At 34.8% G+C, this 18277-nt stretch overlaps 3 protein-coding genes across 4 annotated transcripts; 2 read left to right on the forward strand and 1 right to left on the reverse strand.

The window, feature by feature from the left end:
• The first annotated feature begins 6 nt into the window (after positions 1 to 6).
• On the forward strand, positions 7 to 4905 carry LOC106173162 (protein peroxidase GPX7). Its single transcript, XM_013554199.2, has 4 exons — positions 7 to 335; positions 876 to 1025; positions 1334 to 1448; positions 4178 to 4905. Exons 1-4 carry the CDS (start codon positions 42 to 44, stop codon positions 4357 to 4359), a joined length of 741 nt encoding a protein of 246 aa, XP_013409653.1. The 5' UTR covers positions 7 to 41; the 3' UTR covers positions 4360 to 4905.
• On the reverse strand, positions 4825 to 9374 carry LOC106173122 (selenoprotein Pb-like). The gene is given in 5 exon segments (XM_086999652.1): positions 4825 to 7073; positions 7877 to 8039; positions 8209 to 8412; positions 8675 to 8872; positions 9219 to 9374. Coding segments are annotated over 4 exon segments (654 nt in total). The 5' UTR covers positions 8755 to 8872; positions 9219 to 9374; the 3' UTR covers positions 4825 to 6866.
• Positions 9375 to 10881: 1507 nt separating this feature from the next.
• On the forward strand, positions 10882 to 18091 carry LOC106173173 (protein YIPF3). 2 transcript variants are annotated; one of them, XM_013554210.2, is made up of 12 exons: positions 10882 to 11018; positions 11541 to 11616; positions 11873 to 11952; positions 12249 to 12355; positions 12555 to 12600; positions 13164 to 13256; positions 13589 to 13720; positions 13870 to 13992; positions 14147 to 14270; positions 14571 to 14672; positions 14892 to 15072; positions 17209 to 18091. In XM_013554210.2, the coding sequence occupies exons 1-11, from the start codon at positions 10983 to 10985 to the stop codon at positions 15068 to 15070; spliced, it is 1098 nt and encodes a 365-aa protein (XP_013409664.1). In that variant the 5' UTR covers positions 10882 to 10982; the 3' UTR covers positions 15071 to 15072; positions 17209 to 18091. The 2 variants fall into 2 exon arrangements, with proteins under 2 accessions (XP_013409664.1, XP_013409665.1); XM_013554211.2 differs by lacking the exon at positions 14892 to 15072.
• The last annotated feature ends 186 nt before the right edge of the window (positions 18092 to 18277 follow it).

Consider the following 18277-nt stretch of genomic DNA (forward strand, 5'->3'; position numbering starts at 1 on the left):
GAAAAACAAACCTGTTCTCGTGCATTCTCGCGTTATCCAATATGGAAACCTCCATGTCGCCAAAAATCTGTCCAAAAAATATTTTAAATGTTGTGTTGTTTTCATTCTTTTTTGTCAATATTTTTAATGAAATTTTATGTGGACCAGCAACAATAGACCCATTAAAAGTTAAAAAGAAACCAGGGTATAGACCGTCTACCGGAGGTTTACAGCCTGGAGAAATAGTTTATGAAGATGTAACACCAACCACGGATGAACCAGAAAAAGACTTCTACATGTTTTCAGTAACTGACATAAAAGGAAAAACCGTTTCACTAGAAGAATACAGAGGCATGGTACGTGATACAAAAAACTGTCAAAATCAGTTACAATCTGGGGGTGCAGCTAGAATTTTTTTCAAGACAAAAAACTGCAGCCCTTATCAATTTGTAGACAAATTACAAATAAAAAATAAGTCAGAACTACTTTCGTGTTAAATACTCTTAATCACAATATTGATGCATACAACAAAATGACTGCCCCAATTTTAGTGCATTTAATTAGCCTTCTAGTAAATTTAGTACCTCAGCACCTGAACCACCTTATATGGACAAAAGCCAAGAATTTCGAAATGTGGGTACTTTTGTATTACGGGGGGGGGGGGGATTACTCCATGCACTTATTAGAGGCAAGATTAACGGTCCTCCTAAAATGGGCAATGCAACACTGAATTGAGTCATATTGTTAATGAAATTCTACTGGTATCCAGGGACTCTAAGTGAAAGGCAACCTACCTATTCAACATAATTTGAAGTTGAAGTGTTGTTACCTTATCTCCTTTTTTGTTATTGATATTAATATATTTTTAAAATTTCCGTTTCTTTTGCTTATATTAGGTTACCTTGGTAGTAAATGTGGCAAGTGAATGTGGATATACTGACAGTCATTACAAAGCACTTGTAAAGCTTCAAAATACACTAGCACCCAGTGGGAAGTTTACAGTATTAGCATTCCCTTGCAATCAGTTTGGGGCTCAGGAACCTAAGGTAGGTAGAGAATATATGCAGTCTCAATTAACAATAGCATCTATATTTGAATACATCATTGCTGAGAGTGAATATTGAACATGGCTATGTGAAGTTATATATATATCTTGATTTATATTGTGTATGTCTTCAATATCATAATTGCACATTTCATTGAAGAAAATGATAGTGTTATTGTAGAAGATATAATGAATTATGATGCATCTACAGTAATTATATCTCTGCATGTAACATCAAATATCCAGATCAGATGAATCCATTTTTGTATACAGACACTACTATTAATATTATTATTTTTTTAATTTTAGGATGAACCATCAATAGAAAAATTTGCAAAAGAAAAATATGGCGTGAATTTCCCTATGTTTTCAAAAATAAATGTTGTTGAAAAGGACATTCCTGAGGCTTGGAAATTTTTAGAGGGTATGTGCCAGCAAAAAACAGAAGGCATTGATGCAAGCTGTTTTTCATTGTATTATTGTACCACCAGCGTTAGCGCTGGCGGTACACATGGTTTTAGTCCCGTCCGGATCGTTCCGCCGGACAGCTACCGTTACCGCTTCTCCTCCTAGACGGTAAGGGCCCCCGTACCCATCTCTTGGATTTAGGTCACCTATAATCTCAACTCGTTCCACGTAAAATTTGGGCTTTGTCGGTTTTGGGGTCTAGGTGTGGCACTCATTGCAATGCACCCTTGTCTAAAAATGGCAAAATTAAATGCTAATTATCTACCCTACGGAAGGAATTATGGGAAAAATTTCTACAGACGGCTTTCCAAAAGTCATATGTGTAGATTTCAAATATGCCCTTGGATTTGACCTTTGACCTTTATTTCAAGGTCAAACGAGCCAAAATTTTCAAAAAAATTAATTTTTTTACGAAAAAAAAATTATTTGCATTGTTATTCAGACACCACACAGACTTAACCAATAATATTATTGGAAAGTGTTACCCTTCAGGTCATCTTTCATCTGCGTGAATTTGGGGTCAATCGGTGCATTTTCACGGGAGTAGCGGCCATAAGATACCGAAACTGAAAACTGTCTCTAATTCGGGAACCGTTAATGCTAGAGACCCATTCTTTTTTGCATTTTATAGAGCATGTAAAGCCCAACACTAGAAGTGGTCTCGGTTTTTTTGTATTCCATACGGTTTTCGAGTTACACTGTATCAAAAAGTACATATTGGTGGTGAAAGCAAAATGTGCAGTACGGTAATGGATAATAAATTTTGAACTCCGGAAAAATAAAACATAAGGCTTGGCAAAGCAGACAACTTGTGGTCAAAAATGACATTATTTCATCAAATTTGAACATCTGGAACTTCAGACCACCTCCCATTTCAAGAATTTTGACCAAAATGACCTTTTCTTTATTTTAATTAATTTTTTCTGTTGGAAATTTATGGCACATTATGGTGACTCCAAAATTATAACATTTAGTCCCTTATATCTCCAAAACTGGCAGAGATAGGTCCATAGTTACTATTGAAGTTGAATAGGAAGTCATATACTGGCAATCTTAATGTGACCTTAAAATTGACCTTTGACCTACTTTTCACCATGAACTGAACTTTGCAAATTTTGGTTCCCTTTTATCTCCAAAACTGGCAGAGATAGGTCCATAGTTACTATTGAACTTGAATAGGAAGTCATATACTGGCAATCTAAATGTGACCTTAAAATTGACCTTTGACCTACTTTTCACCATGAACTGAACTTTGCAAATTTTGCCTCCCTTTTATCTCCAAAACTGGCAGAGATAGGTCCATAGTTACTATTGAAGTTGAATAGGAAGTCATATACTGGCAATCTAAATGTGACCTTAAAATTGACCTTTGACCTACTTTTCACCATGAACTGAACTTTGCAAATTTTGGTTCCCTTTTATCTCCAAAGTTACGCTGTATCAAAAAGTACATATTGGTGGTGAAAGCAAAATGTGCAGTACGGTAATGTATAATAAATTTTGAACTCCGGAAAAATAAAACATAAGGCTTGGCAAAGCAGACAAGTTGTGGTCAAAAATGACATTATTTCATCAAATTTGAACATCTGGAACTTCAGAGCACCTCCCATTTCAAGAATTTTGCCCAAAATGCCCTTTTCTTTATTTTAATTAATTTCTTCTGTAGGAAATTTATGGCACATTATGGTAACTCCAAAATTATAACATTTAGTCCCTTATATCTCCAAAACTGGCAGAGATAGGTCCATAGTTACTATTGAAGTTGAATAGGAAGTCATATATTGGCAATCTTACTGTGACCTTGAAATTGACCTTTGACCTACTTTTCACCATGAACTGAACTTTGCAAATTTTGGTTCCCTTTTATCTCCAAAACTGGCAGAGATAGGTCCATAGTTACTATTGAACTTGAATAGGAAGTCATATATTGGCAATCTAAATGTGACCTTGAAATTGACCTTTGACCTACTTTTCACCATGAACTGAACTTTGCAAATTTTGGTTCCCTTTTATCTCCAAAACTGGCAGAGATAGGTCCATAGTTACTATTGAAGTTGAATATGAAGTCATATACTGGCAATCTAAATGTGACCTTGAAATTGACCTTTGACTTACTTTTCACCATGAACTGAACTTTGCAAATTTTGCTTCCCTTTTATCTCCAAAACTGGCAGAGATAGGTCCATAGTTACTATTGAAGTTGAATAGGAAGTCATATACTGGCAATTTACTGTGACCTTGAAATTGACTTTTGACCTACCTTACGATGAACTTAACTTTGATTGTACCATTTTTAGGCATATATATTTTTTGCACATTTTGAAAATTCTTGTTGATTGCATTTTTACAGCTTGTCAAGCAGAAGACTGGTGGCTGTGACCCTTATTTTGTGTATGTGGGGGTCTATACGAATGCGCTTGCTCCAGCTGGTGGTACAATATTCGGAGGCGGTATCGCCTCTCTGATCCTCTAGTTTCTATAAATTTATATGACATATTTTCCCTCTTCTAATTATTAAATAGTGTTTTATCTTTCAAATGAAAAAATAACTATCTGGCTGATTAAATGGGCAAAACACTTTTTATCAGTTATTTTCCCCCCACAAAGTGTATTTCATATGACTGATAAGAGAATAATTTTTATTATTATTCAATTAAGTTTAAATATTATGGCAATATTTTTCAGATTTTTCAAGACTGGTTCCAAATTGGAACTTCTGGAAGTATCTAATAAATCCCAGTGGTCATGTTATAGCCACATGGGGTCCCTGGATACCAGTGGAGGATGTGATTGAACAGATAACAGAGGCTGTACATGCAGCAGCTGATGACTTGGTTGTATCTGACACAATACACGAGGAACTGTGATGGAGAACTGCTTTAACCACACCTCTGATCCAAATGTTGTAATTTTTTATTCCTTGGGCCTTGTTATATCTACTTGCAGATCTCGCAGATGCTGTAGTATCAATGCATATGTTACATTTAATATTTCTGAAATTATGTGGGTGTACTAGATCAATTTTATTCAGTCAAGATATGTTGATAATCAGTGCCAGGGTGCAGTTCCTTTGAAGGTCAAATATACTACATACTGCATGTCTTCCTATGCAGTTTTTTTTTTTTTTAGATCCATTGCTTTTTCAGATAACATTTTCTGAAAATATGGAATGTCGTTTGAATTGTGGAATCCAATATGTGATAAACAATACAATTGTTCTGTTAAACTTAATTTTCATCAGTTTAAAAATGCCGGTAATTATTTCATGCTAAGAGTTCAAGTAGTACCGTTTAATAAATGTTTGCTCATCTCGAACAACAAGAACTAGCATAAAAAAGCACAAGGACAGTTTTTATTTTTCTTTTTTATTGATACTTTTGTACTTTTGGTCATATAAAAACTGAATGCTTAAATCTCTGAGTCTTTTAGTTATTTCCAATTGTATTCATCAGTCGGTAATCCAAGGTCACCCACCATGATGGTTTAGGGCACCTCTTCATGGAGACTTCGAAGAAAATAGATAACAGTATGTCCCCAAAGATAAAGCAGCTTAAGGAAAGACAACATGCCACTTAGGCAATCTAACAGCATTTATCAGAGCATAAGTCAATGATTAACTAAAGATATTTACCTTTGATAAAATTTGCTTCTGATCAACATGTAAATCAAATGTAGTTCAGTATATCTGACTAACATACAATCTTGAATATATATGTTCCCTAACATTTAAGGACCAGAAAACCTTGCTACAAACCACAGTTCAAGCATCTGGAGTACAGGGACCTCTCGGTTTTACCCATACTCCTTCATTAATAACTTGGTTCAATGCAGCAGTGGATTCCATGGTCACTTAGATGTTAGTCGATTTACTTGAAGGACCTGAAGTGTTTTAAGTGTTGAGTGATATTTGATCTCCATTTGTTTAATTTAGAATCCCATCCCAAAAAGATGCTCCAAGTAAATCATTTTGCTTTGTGTTCACGTTTGAGTCTTTTCTAATACATTACTGTCACTGTCATGGACCAGGTTGTCATTGTCAGCTAGTCATTTTGTCAGAAAGAAAACTCAGTTGTCACTGCCAAGATTTAGTAGGGTTGGCAGCTGACAAGGCCTGTCATTTTCATGGTCCAGAGTGTCACTGTCAGTTGGAATTAACAGCTGAAGATTTCAGTTGTCACCGTCAAGTATTAGACTGGCACTCTCATTTTGGCACACCTTCAGGAAAAATCTGTGCCTCTCATTGTCAAGTGGGGCTAGAAGCAGCCAGCATGGTTTGTCATTGTCATGACCAACATTGTCAATGTCAACTGGGTTTTCTTTCAGAAGATGAATCTTGCTGCCATTGTCAAGTGGAGCTGTTAGAAGCTAGCATGGTGTGTCACTGTCATGATCCAGATTGTCACAGTCAACCAGGTTTTCCTTCAGAAGATGTGTCTTGCTGTCATTGTCAAGTGGGGGTGGTATTGGCCAGTGTTGTGTGTCATTGTCATGACCCAGATTGTCACTGTCAACTAGGTTTTCCCTCAGAAAATGAACCTTTTTGTCACTGTCAATTGGAGCTGGTAGTGCTCTGCATATTGTGTCACTGTCATGGCTCTGTGTGTCATTGTCAGCTAGACTTTCCGTCTTCAGAAGAATGTTGCTGTCAATGTCAGATGGGATTAGAATCGACAGGAGAGGCCTGTCACAATCAAGAACCAGACTGTCAGTGTCAGCTAGACTTCTTGGTGGAAGATGTACTTAGTTGTCATTGTCATGAAGTGGGAATGGTGTTAGGAGGCACTGTTTGACACTGTCAAGTTGGATCTTTCTGCTGTCATGTTGCATATGTTGCTATAGAGTTTTGTCAGTGACAATCTACTGTCTTTTCTCTACAGTGTGAAATCAGGGCTTTACACTTTCATGGACTAACTTCTGAGGTGGGATCATGATATCATTTACAAGATGTGGGGACGTTCAGTAGTTCGGAGTTACTCTGACATTGGCATGACATGTGTTTTTTATTAGTGTTGCCAAAATTTGGTAAATTTCTGCAGTGGCAGAGAGAACTTTCATCAATAGAAACACCTGCTTCTGATCACAAACATTTTTGAGACTTATACTTGTATCAGGTCATGTTTGTTTGTCATTGTCAGGTGGTGGTGGATCTGTTTATGTCATTTGGTCACTGTCAAGTAGTACAAAGACTGCAGGTATTTTGACTTGGTGAAGAGTCTTTGAGGTCATGAGTTGTTGTCTGTCATGTGAAGTTAGATGGTTCTTGTGTGTCAGACATGTGATGTGACATTTTCTTGGATACAGTTAATAACTGACATCAAATGGCATCAGTCCCATTGTTTTTTAATTGATCGCAATGGGATGTATTTACACCTGCTCACTTATTTTCTACTTGTTTATTGTCATCCTGGTTCTCCTGTTCCATCTGCTGCTCATCAGACATCACTTCGATTTGGTTTGAGTCCTCTTCTTCTAATGGACCCTTCCTGATAGTTTTGTTGTCCCTGTGCTTCTTTGATATGGGACCAGTTGTCGTCATGGAGGTAAACAGCAATTCTTCTTGTGCCAATTCGTTGGTTTCAAACTTGAAAAAAAAGTTTTGCAAACTTCACTTCAGAGCATCCTAGTAAACAGTACTTTTGTAATACAAGTACTTTATTCTGGATGAGTTACTGTTACATATCTGTTTTCCTTTAAACTTTCGACCAAATATGATTATTTTCGGCTTTGCTCAGCATATTTGTTTGAAATGTGTTGATAGAAGTTGAATACATGCCTACAGTTCGCTGCCTGGAAAGGTCTAACAAAAGACCACTTAAACTTTGGAACTTTAGTTCTTTATGGCCTCGTTCTGGGCGGTTGTAACAAATATAATAACTAAAAAAGCACTCAGAGCGCAGACCACCGCCATGGAAGTTTAGTTCCCATTCTTGATTAATGAATCAATTCACGGATCACCAACAGAATCGAACTGATTTAAATTTCATTTCTGAGCTATCTTGGAAATTTTCTCAAAATCCGCTCATAACTTTTTTCAGTTGGGTTGTTAACAAAAAAAAAAAAAAAAAAAAAGAAAAAGAAAAAAAATTATTCCATAACAGAAGTAATAATAATTTCTTTGAGGAGGTCGACACTGTTTGCAATTTTTATGAAATTCTAGAATTGAGCAGACAGTGCAATCATTAGCGGTTGAGGAAATATTTCATCAACGGGAAGTGCACCCAGGCGGCTGTCCTCTCAACTTAAAACAAAACAGGTTCTAATGAAGCCGATCTGAACTTGGCATTTGTTTGAAATTAAAACGGGTTTAATGAAATTAACAAAATGTACTTCAAACATTTTTGAAAATAAATTATCATTTGATATTTCGCAAAACATTTACTTTACCTCATCTCCTGACCCCAGATCATCGACATTATGCTTTTCCTCTTCTTGGGTGGGGCAAACGCCACAAGGCTCGTCATAGTAAGTGGATAGAATGGCTGCTTCCGTATACGGATATGCCAACCAGCTTTTAGGAAATGGTATGAAAAATGCTAGGCGGCCGCATCTAAAAGAATAATATTGCACTTCTCGTTAGTATTTTTTATTCAGAAATTTATTACGACGAGAAGAAAATGTTTTTCACAGACCGCTGTTAACATAAGATTCGAATGTCTGTCTATCCTTCATTAGTGTTTTTGTATGTTCTTTTATTTCGTACAAATATCACTGTGTACCTGTCATAAACGAAAATATCATCTTTCCCTCCTTCTAGTGTATACCAGATGTCATTTTTGTGCGTCGATCTGTATACCGGAAAGCGAACTCTTCGTTGAAGTGTGCCGTGCATCAGTTGAGCGTGCCATTTTTTGGAGTTAATTGCCAAAAAAGAAATTTCGTCTAAGCCATGTCTAAGGAACTTTTGTCGCAGGTATTCCAAACTGAAATGTAATGTTGCTAATGATAAAATGGTATCTGGCTGAGCAGAAAAAGTACATTAATCAATGTTTTCTTGGAAAAGGGTTTATGGAGAAATGTATGCCTTGTTTGAGGCAGCTGTCTCTGGAAGATTTATTACATGCTTGTGTCTGGAACGATATGTTTCGTCTGAAATTTGGTTATTATTTCAGATAAATGCCCTCAATACGGCCTCAATATTACGATGATTGTCGTTGTTGATTTGGCGCAAACATTCCTACTTACTACCGCCCCTGCCTGAGACAAAGTTTTCAACTGGCCTGAAGAAGTGAGACGACGGTAACGTTTCCTCGGTGATTTTCCATCGGACTCTCCCCGTCCACGAACCACGATGGTGGTGGTGCACATTTCACAGCGGCTCCGGCATTTCCCGCTAGGCACAGGATGGTCGCTATTAGCAGACCTGTCCCAGCCGCCGCGGCCCTGTAAATGTTTCTGATATTTTGTTTTGTTGCGCTTGTTTTATCAGATGTTTTATGACGCACAGCATTTAAACATTTGTTAGAATTTACATTTATTAAAACTAAGATCTAATAAACGGATATTAGATCTTAGATTAAAACCAATGCTATAAACTGAAAAAGTCAATGTTATTCTCAATCAAACTATATATTTGAAGATGTTATTTTAACCCCGAAAAGCACACGGACTGCCACATCGTAATATTTTTTAAAGCTAGATGGGCGATTTGATTTCAAAGCCGTGCTCGAAAAGTCTTTACAGAGAACATATCACAAGTTTTATAAATTATATCTGGCTTTGGACTCACCTGCCGATTTTTACTTGAACACCCAGAATATGTAGATGTTTTTGTGATGCTCAATAAAGACCTTGCTTCACTGTTCCTTGTATATGTGTAATATCAAACTGCGTATGAAGCTCGACCCTTGATCTACTCAGCTTATATATGCTTGTGTGACCTGGTTTGTTTACTCCGATAATTGCCTGACTTTGATACTGAGTAAATCAGCAGTTCGAGGGCACACCACTGAGTTCTTACGTGCATGACCCTGAAGTACTGAAGTAACTTTGAGGAAAATTATATAAAACGACCAAAGATCATTTACTCCACTGACTATGGGAAAAGCCTTTTAACTTGTACATTTCTAAAAAAAAGTGTAAAGAGCAGTCATCGGAGTCATTCACAGAAAAGATTTTCACGTGTGAAAAGTCTATGTACAATGTACGGTATGCACATTGACATCCCACACAGATAAATATGATTCCAAGATACCGAAACTAGGAGCATCTTTGGACAATACGTTTACTGATGAAATTATGATTTACGCATACCTAAACTTATTTTGTGCTTAATTATACTACACGTAGGGCCTAATCAAAATTCAAAGCGAAAATATTTTGTAAAATGGGCTAAATGGCTAGCTTACTCTGGAGGGGTGGAACCTGGAGCGAAAGTCAAAGTAGTTTGTAGCATAGGTTTGACCAAGGAGTTGTTGGTTAAACTTAACGCTGGCGTTTTAAAAAATATTATTCATTTATTTTCCGCAAACGCTTTTCCAAATTGAATAATAATGTTTTCATTACATTTTTCATTTCTTTTTATTCTCATATGTCCGAAATGTAATCTACTAGTAGTAGCTGTCTATAAAAAAAAGCACAATGCCGCCCTGCACTCAGATTTAAAAAAACTCCAATTTCATCGTGCCCTCTACCAGAGTTTTGTCTTCTCAAATCGGCCGATTGTGCTTCGAAAGGCTCAACAAATCGGTGCATCAACAAGTTTAGCACGTACTTTGTAATTTTTCATAGGCACATTTAAGAAAAGAAAGCCAAGACATATATGTACTCGATTCAAATATTACTTTAATTGTACTGTGTGTAAAGGAGACAAAATGCCCCGTTGTTAACGTTTGGATGTTGCCCAATTGAAAATGTAATCGTAATCTGAATATAGAGGTTACCGGGTACGTGTAGTTACTGTAATGGGAAGAAAACCATCTTAGGGTTATTTCAAAGTGCCGAATTGCGAAGTTGAGTTGGATATTAATTTTTTGTTTTGAATACCAAGTGTCCATTTCACAGTTCACAAAAACTAATGGCAGAACTTTTCAGACTTAAATTTGTAAGAGGCAGTGGTGCATACCAGGTAACTCTGAAAACAATTTAATTTGAAGTTCAGTGTGTTTATACATGTTTTTAATTTTTTATCGTGTTTTTGTATTACAACTTTCCAAATTATAACATTAATAAAGGTCTTACTATATTAATAGAGAAGACAAAACTCTGGTAGAGGAATATAGGCCTACGTTATGACAAACGAGCCCTCACATACACTGTAGTCATAGGGGTGAAGGAGAAAGAAAGTAGATATTCCCTTCTTCTGAATTAATGAATGATGGAGGCTGATTGAAATACCGAAAGAAAGACTAGAATTTGTGAGGAAACGCAAATAATATCAAGTGCCATAGAGTGCTATAACTATGTGATGTAGACTAGTATGTGATGCCTGCTTATGCTTTCGGATTGGGCTCCTCTTGGACTCCCATGACACCTGTCATTGAAAGAAATCATCATGGCTGCACGGCCAGGTTGGCAGCAGTCAGGACAGGTAAACTATTTTTCTTATGCTAAGTTGTAGGTTTTAAGTTCATATTTGAGTTTTAATATCACGTTTGTTTACCATTTGTTTCAAGTAATTTTCTTATGATGTAATCAACATGTAGTCTACATGTTGAATTTTTATTTTAAAATTTTATCCCCCCCACCGAGCTGGTACAATATAACAGAAGTAGAAAAAGTGAAATGCTATGTTTAGGCACACGTCCCACGACGTCTCTCCTTATAAGTTAACAAGGTCGATCACTATAACTGGAACTGGTCAACCACTGAAAAACCTGTAACCCGTCTTGGCATTTCTCTGTCATGAGACCGTATTGTTACTTTTGACTTCTCATCACTCTGAAAGGTTGAGGAGATAAGAAATCTGAAGAGAGGCTGTGTGCACATATCAGGGTTAGCTCAGTTCAGATGCATCTTTGACAGACAATAAGTAGAGAGATTAATGTAACTTGTTTTTACTGCTTATGTCACACTGGCGATTCAGTCTTGTCAGATCTTTTTTTTTATATAGATGGACAGCTCTGCTGTTATTGACATGGATTACCTGGATTCAGGGGATGGATCAGGCCATGACACAAACGAATCAGGTGAATATACCCATTACTTAGTCTAAAGACACCAGGTTTGTATATTATTTTAATATGACAATACCTCATACATGTACTCTCAATAAAACCATATTTGTTCAAATATTTGTGTTATATTATATGTACAGTATGAATGTATTGTTTTATCTATATAGAGACTTTGTATAGACATGAAAGCTTAAAATCTAGAAAAATAATATCTAAAATCTAGTATAACTCATTTCTTAAAGCTTAAATGGTGTTATTTCATTTTTAGACATTGAACATGACTCACCAGATTCTAAGGATGGAAAGAGTGGTTTGTATACATCCATGCAGAAGAATGTTGCAAGCTTTGTAAGTATTAAAAAAATGAACTAAATGAATTATTTTTGATATTACATTTAAATGTTCTGGGTTTGCTAAGAGCATTAAATACTTAACAATTGCATTATGTGAACAATCTGCAAAAGGGACCTTAGATAGAATTTTTGTGTTGCCTTAATAGCTTTTTTCCACAAAGCCAAAAATGCAGGAAATGTATACAGTAAATCTCTCAGCTAGAACAAAATAAAGAAAAAAAAATTAAGTCCATGGTTGCTCTATCAGATGACTAGCACATAATATTAATAGTTTTCGGTTTACTATTCAAGATGTTTGAAAGAGGCAGAGAACAGGCCAAGAGGGCCTACAGTCTGTATGCAAACATTGATTTCCTTAGACCATATTTTGATGTGGAGCCACACATTGTAAGAAGCAGGTGAGTTTTCTAACTCTAAATTGAACAGGTGTAATTGTGAATTTGTTTTCAATAATTATCAACTTTGTGGTGATGGTGGACTAGAATCTATGGTAACTTTTCTTCATAGCCCTTTATTTGGATGTAAATTTTACTGTCCTTATGAAATGACTCTGTTTAATTTTTTTATGTTATACTGAAATAATTCTCACTCTTTCAGGCTCCTCAATTCCATGCTTCCTCGTAAACCTACAGACGAAAGACAGGTAGGTCAATTATGTATCTGTAGTGACTGTTGTCTCTTCACAGATGAATAAGATATTGACAGTTTTGTTTTAAATTCAGTTTTGTAGAATGAAATGGTAAAATTGAGAATCTTATAGATGCATATGAAGTCAATTTTTTGACACAAAAGTCTACCAAATGCCAGCATATAGTTTCAAGTAGTATAGCTAAGAAAATTACCAAAAGGCAATATTTAATTTTACCCAAAAAATGATATTTGAACGGATTTTTATGCTAGCATTCTATGCTGTATATCAATGGGGCAGAAAAGTAGGTCATGAAAGTAAGTTAAATTTCTGACCAAAAATTTGAAGAAAGGAGCAGTCTAAAGCTCTTTTATGGCTGATCGAGAGATTTATTCACTTTATCCTTTGGCATGTCAAATATATTTGAGTCGTATAAGAAACTAGTAGAAGTGGTTTATATGTGTTACTGGGAATCCACACTCCACCGATGCTCAGTTCATATGTACCTTTAAAATATCCATGTACACACGTGAAAGTTCTGAAATTACTTGTTAGCATGCTGTTCTCTCTTTACACAGAGTGTTCCAAGGGAATTGTATGGGCCCACAATGCTAGTGTTCACAATGATCGCCCTGTTATTGTTTCAAATGAAGACTGCCAATCATGCTGTGGTAAGTTGTAATGGATTATATTGTAAAAAGCAATGTCCTATGTAACTATCTTTTTATGATTATTTTGATATTTTTTAAGTTATGGATGTATATATTGCTGTCATAAGCAAAAAAATTATATGCTTTGATAATGAACTGAATTGCATGATTAATTTGTCATTATTCTGTCTGTAATACTATAAAATTTCATCATTTGGGCTGCCAGTGAAGTTTTTGTCTATAAGAGTTATGAGAATGTTGCATCATCCTCAAGAGGATTTCTGCTGGTCACTGATTAAATGGATCTTTGTAAAATGAAAAACTTATCTAATAAAATGTTTCAAAATTTCCAGGAAGAGGGCACACTGATGGGTACAGCATTTGGAGTGTGTTTTGGTTATTGGCTTGGTGTGTCATCATTTATAATGGTCCTGTCATATATGTGCAATACAAGGATAGTCATGATGCAAATTCTATCATTACTGGTAAGGAGGTCTTATTAAAAATATATTGTTTCTTGGAATTTGTCTATCCCTTTAGGCAATAATGCTCATTAAGTTAAAAGAGAGATATGAAACAATATTTGACAATAATGCAAAATTCATAGGAATTAAAAAATATTAATATTTTTCAGGGTTATTCCTTATTTGGACACTGTTTAGTCCTCTTTCTTGGCACTGTCATCCACACATCCCATGATCACATGCTGTTCTATCTGTTATGGGGTACATTAGGAGGACTTTCAACTCTAAAAATGGTATGTAGTACATAATTAATCATCATGTAAAACTGCATGCACTAGTACAAGAAGTATCCTAGATTTTCTATTCTTATAAGATTTCTTTGATACTTAACACATGATGTTTTTCAGACAACCTGGTGAATTAATATGAATTGTTAATTGCTTGCAGATTGCAGTTTTAGCATCTAGAACACGTGGCAGCTCACAGAAAATGGTCATGTGTGGGATAGTGGCAGCAATCCACATGTTGTTCCTGATATATCTACATTTTGCATATCACCAAATGGTTGAGGGTAAGAGTCATAAAGGAGTGGAAATTTGGATATGCTTTATCATTAGTTTGACACTGAGTATGGCATTTGAGATTACACACTTATGTTTTCTGCTTATTACACACTTATGTTGAGGTTGCCATTCTTGGGAATAAAAATCTAATTGCTGTTATGATACAACATTAAGAAAGTCAACATTTTTTGGTTTAGCATTCAACTTTTTAAATTTATTTATTTATTTTTATTTATTTTTATTTTTTTGGTGGGGGATGGGGGGTGTACTGAGACAGTTTTATATCCTTGATCTGTTTTTCCATACAGAAATATCATTCCTAGAGGGAGTAGGACCTCACCATGATTTTCTTAAAAAGGAGCCTATACACATAATTTCTTCTACAGTGAAACAGGCAGCTGAGATGAAAGGTAAGTATTTGCTCAAGCACCCTATATATTTAGTGAAATTTCACTGTTTGTGTGTTAGCATTAGAAGTTTTAGAGTAGGTGTGAACAAATTCTTTTTACAGATTATTACTATCTAAAATGTTTGCATGTCTGATCATTATTCATTAACCAGAACAAGATTGTTTCAGATATTAAAATTTAAATTAATTAAACATGGTCTGTTTCATTTGCTTTCTCTAGCGGTGGGTGATAATCTAAGTACTAAGGAATCTCTAGAAACAGCTGTGACAAAATCTTTGCAAAATGTGATAAGAAGTGTTGCCCCAAAGAAGTTGGTAGAAAATGTAACAGAAATAACAATGAAGCAAGCCCCAGCTCTTCTTGGTGCAATAAAGAAGTCAGTTGGAGAAGCTACATAGATGTATGTGCCTTTTGTAACAATTGTTATAAAATATGTTCATTTATCTTACTTTGGTATACAGTGCAGATCTATGGTGATGGGGCTTTTTCATAGCTCAGCATTCTTGGGATTTCCTTTGTAGTATAATTTCTTTCAATCTTTTGATGAGCAGACTCACCTTGTCTGTACATATAGCCATCACCTGTGTCTGTCATCAATGTCATCATAGTCGCCATGCTTTTTCAAAACAGATAACACTAAAAATGGAAAACCATTTTATCTTTTCTGTTCAAATTTACAGAACAAATAAATATTCATAAAATACAGCTTTATTTAAAAAGCAGCTTGATCAGGCCATGTTTTCAAAGTTATGCTTATTTCTGCACATATGCAATACAGGTAACACACTTAGGAAAACCGTTCCACCTATTGTTTTCAAACTTGCAGTACTGATGTATAAGACTGAAATACAGGACAAGTTCAAAAATTGGCATTTTCAAGATGTGACTTTGAACTTCTACATGCCTGAAGACCTATGCTAGGCACATTTTCTGAATATCCATGATACTTATATGTATATTATGAAATATCGGTGGTGATAATGCTGTTAAGAATTATGTAAAGTTGCAAAAAAACCTCTTGGGCATTGTTGCCATAATGACAATTAAAGGAAAACCATGTTACTTGTGATTTTCAAACTAAAAGAAAAGATTCTTAGGGCTGAAATAGAGCTTGAATTGGAAAACCAACTGGATTAGTTTTTTTTTTTTTTTTTTGTGAAATTTTCAATTTTCACATATTGGCATGTATAAGGTGGGACTTACAACTCCCACAGGCTTGAAGCCACAAGGTAGTCACATTTGCTGAATTTCCATGTTACGTATTGAAGATTATCAAAAATTGGTGGTGATTATGCTACTGTTCATTGTGTAGCATTGCAACAAAATTGACAAAAAAAAACAAACTATTCCTTGGATTGCCATCTTACACTTTGAAAGGAAAAACTGCATTACCTTTACTTTTACTTCCATGATTCTTAGGATTGACATACAGCTCATATTGGAAAACTAGCTTAATTAGATGATTTTTCTTGAACTTCTGCTTTTTTTTTTCAATTTTTGATATTTCCATTTTTTTATCCTGGCATTTTCGATGTGTGAATTTGAACTTTCATGGGCCTGAAGCCATATGCTAGTTACATATTCATAATAACAGTGTTACCTGTTGTGCATTAAAATTTGGTGTTAATTTTGCTATTAAAGGGATAATAACTCTTCGTATGAGATCTATATTTCACAATAAAAACATTGTAAACAACTAATAGAAATAAAATATATTCTGTTTTACCAAAAAAAAAAAACAGCAGTTATAGCTATTATTCTGATATCTGAGCTTGTCATTGGACCACGTGACCTCCATAGATGGCTATACTCTGTTAAAATCTTTTAAGAGATTATAAAAAAAAACAAACTTTTAAGGAAAAAAAAAAAAACAGAGACAAAAAAACTTTTAAGAAAAAAAAAATGGACTAACTTTGAATGTATAAATGGTTTCATTAACCATTGGTAAGTATGGGAAAATTGTTTACTCCATGAAAATTCATTTTTTGGCCAAAACGAATAGTTATTATCCCTTTAAGCATCATGTAATATTGTATCAAAATTGACCCAATAAATATTTTGTGCATCATTATTTCCTGCTTTTTGGTTGCAGATTTACAGCTCATCTCTATAATTTCTCTTTGCACAATCATATCATTTTGCTACAATTTCAAACTGTTTTTGATTTCATTCTTCTTTTCTGCACTTGTGTTTTCTTCAGTAGCTGGCATTTGACAGTTGATAGCCTTTCGCTAAGTTATGATGTATTTTACTTGTGTGTTTTCTTTAAGGTTAGCTTAACTGTATTCATGTCTTTTTTTTTTTTTTCTTTAATGGTGTAAAGTTGTGGCAAGCAATTTGTCTAAATTTTAATTATTTGTGATATTTTGTTAGTATAATTGTATTTTCAAATCTTAAATTGTAAACATAGTTCATTGCAGTATGATTAGGAAACCAGTCATTGTTGACTAATTGTACTCAAAACTCCTCTACTTTTTTTGCATAAAAGCTACTGTAACTTTTTATAAACTGACCATTTTTCTATCAATTCCTTCAGGCCACTAGAAAGTGAACTGGTATCAACTGAGGCATCTACCAGTACTATAACCAGACATAACCTTCGTTGCAAAATCATGGAATTCAGATATTTTTAATTCAACCGTGATGCCTGCCTCTGGAGCCCTGTTGGAATGAGCATTTGGTGCCACGATAAATGCAATGTTAAGACATGATATAAAAAAAACATTGATGGATGTGACTGTAATATATCATGAAAACAGTACCTTCACAATTTTCTATCACATTTTATCACAATTAAAATGCCTTTTTGTACATGTGTCATGTAGATGTACCATTTCTCTTCTGTAAATAGAGATGTGTAGAATGGAACATTAGGGAGGAAAATGATTTTAAATTCTTGTATTTAGTTTTGTTCAAAGGTGTATATTTTGACATTAATTTGAGGAAACATTTCCTTGACTGTAAATAAAGGGAATCCAGGGATTTTTGTAAAACACAAAGGTTGCAGTTTTGTAATTAAGGGGAAATGATAGAATCTACTTCAGTATTTCTCTGAAAGAAACATGCCTGAAAACTTAACCTAACAACATACATGCATACCCAAACTTCTTTACACATGTAATAAAGCTCTTTTGCATTTTTATACATATGTAAGGATTTCAAGGTATTATCAGTTGTATAGCACTGTAAAACTTTGCTATTGATGACATTTTTCATAATTTTACTGACATCCAGCCAATTAAAGGTGTTAAAAGGGTCAACTTAGTTGCATATTTTTAAGAAGTAAAATGTGTCATTGTGCACACTTAAATTATTGTGGTAATTTTATTTAATTTTGTTGAGAAAAGAATGGGTATTAGGAACATGTATTGCTTTTTTTGGTTGTACGTACCATAGAATAAAGCTTAAACTAAATAGTATTTTTTTTTTTTTTGTCTTGTTTTGTTTTGTTTTTATTACTGATCCACAGAAACCTCACTGAATCTGTAGTATGGGTCTGACCGTCTTCACAAAGAAATATATTTCTCATTCCTACAACCACGCAGGTCGGAGGTTTTGGATTGTGTTAGTTGTTCCAAATTGGGTGGAAGATAGTGGAAGATCCG

Source organism: Lingula anatina, chromosome 1 (genome assembly GCF_051362555.1).
Source record: "Lingula anatina isolate TDL-2025a chromosome 1, LinAna3.0, whole genome shotgun sequence".
NCBI lineage: Eukaryota > Metazoa > Brachiopoda > Lingulata > Lingulida > Lingulidae > Lingula > Lingula anatina.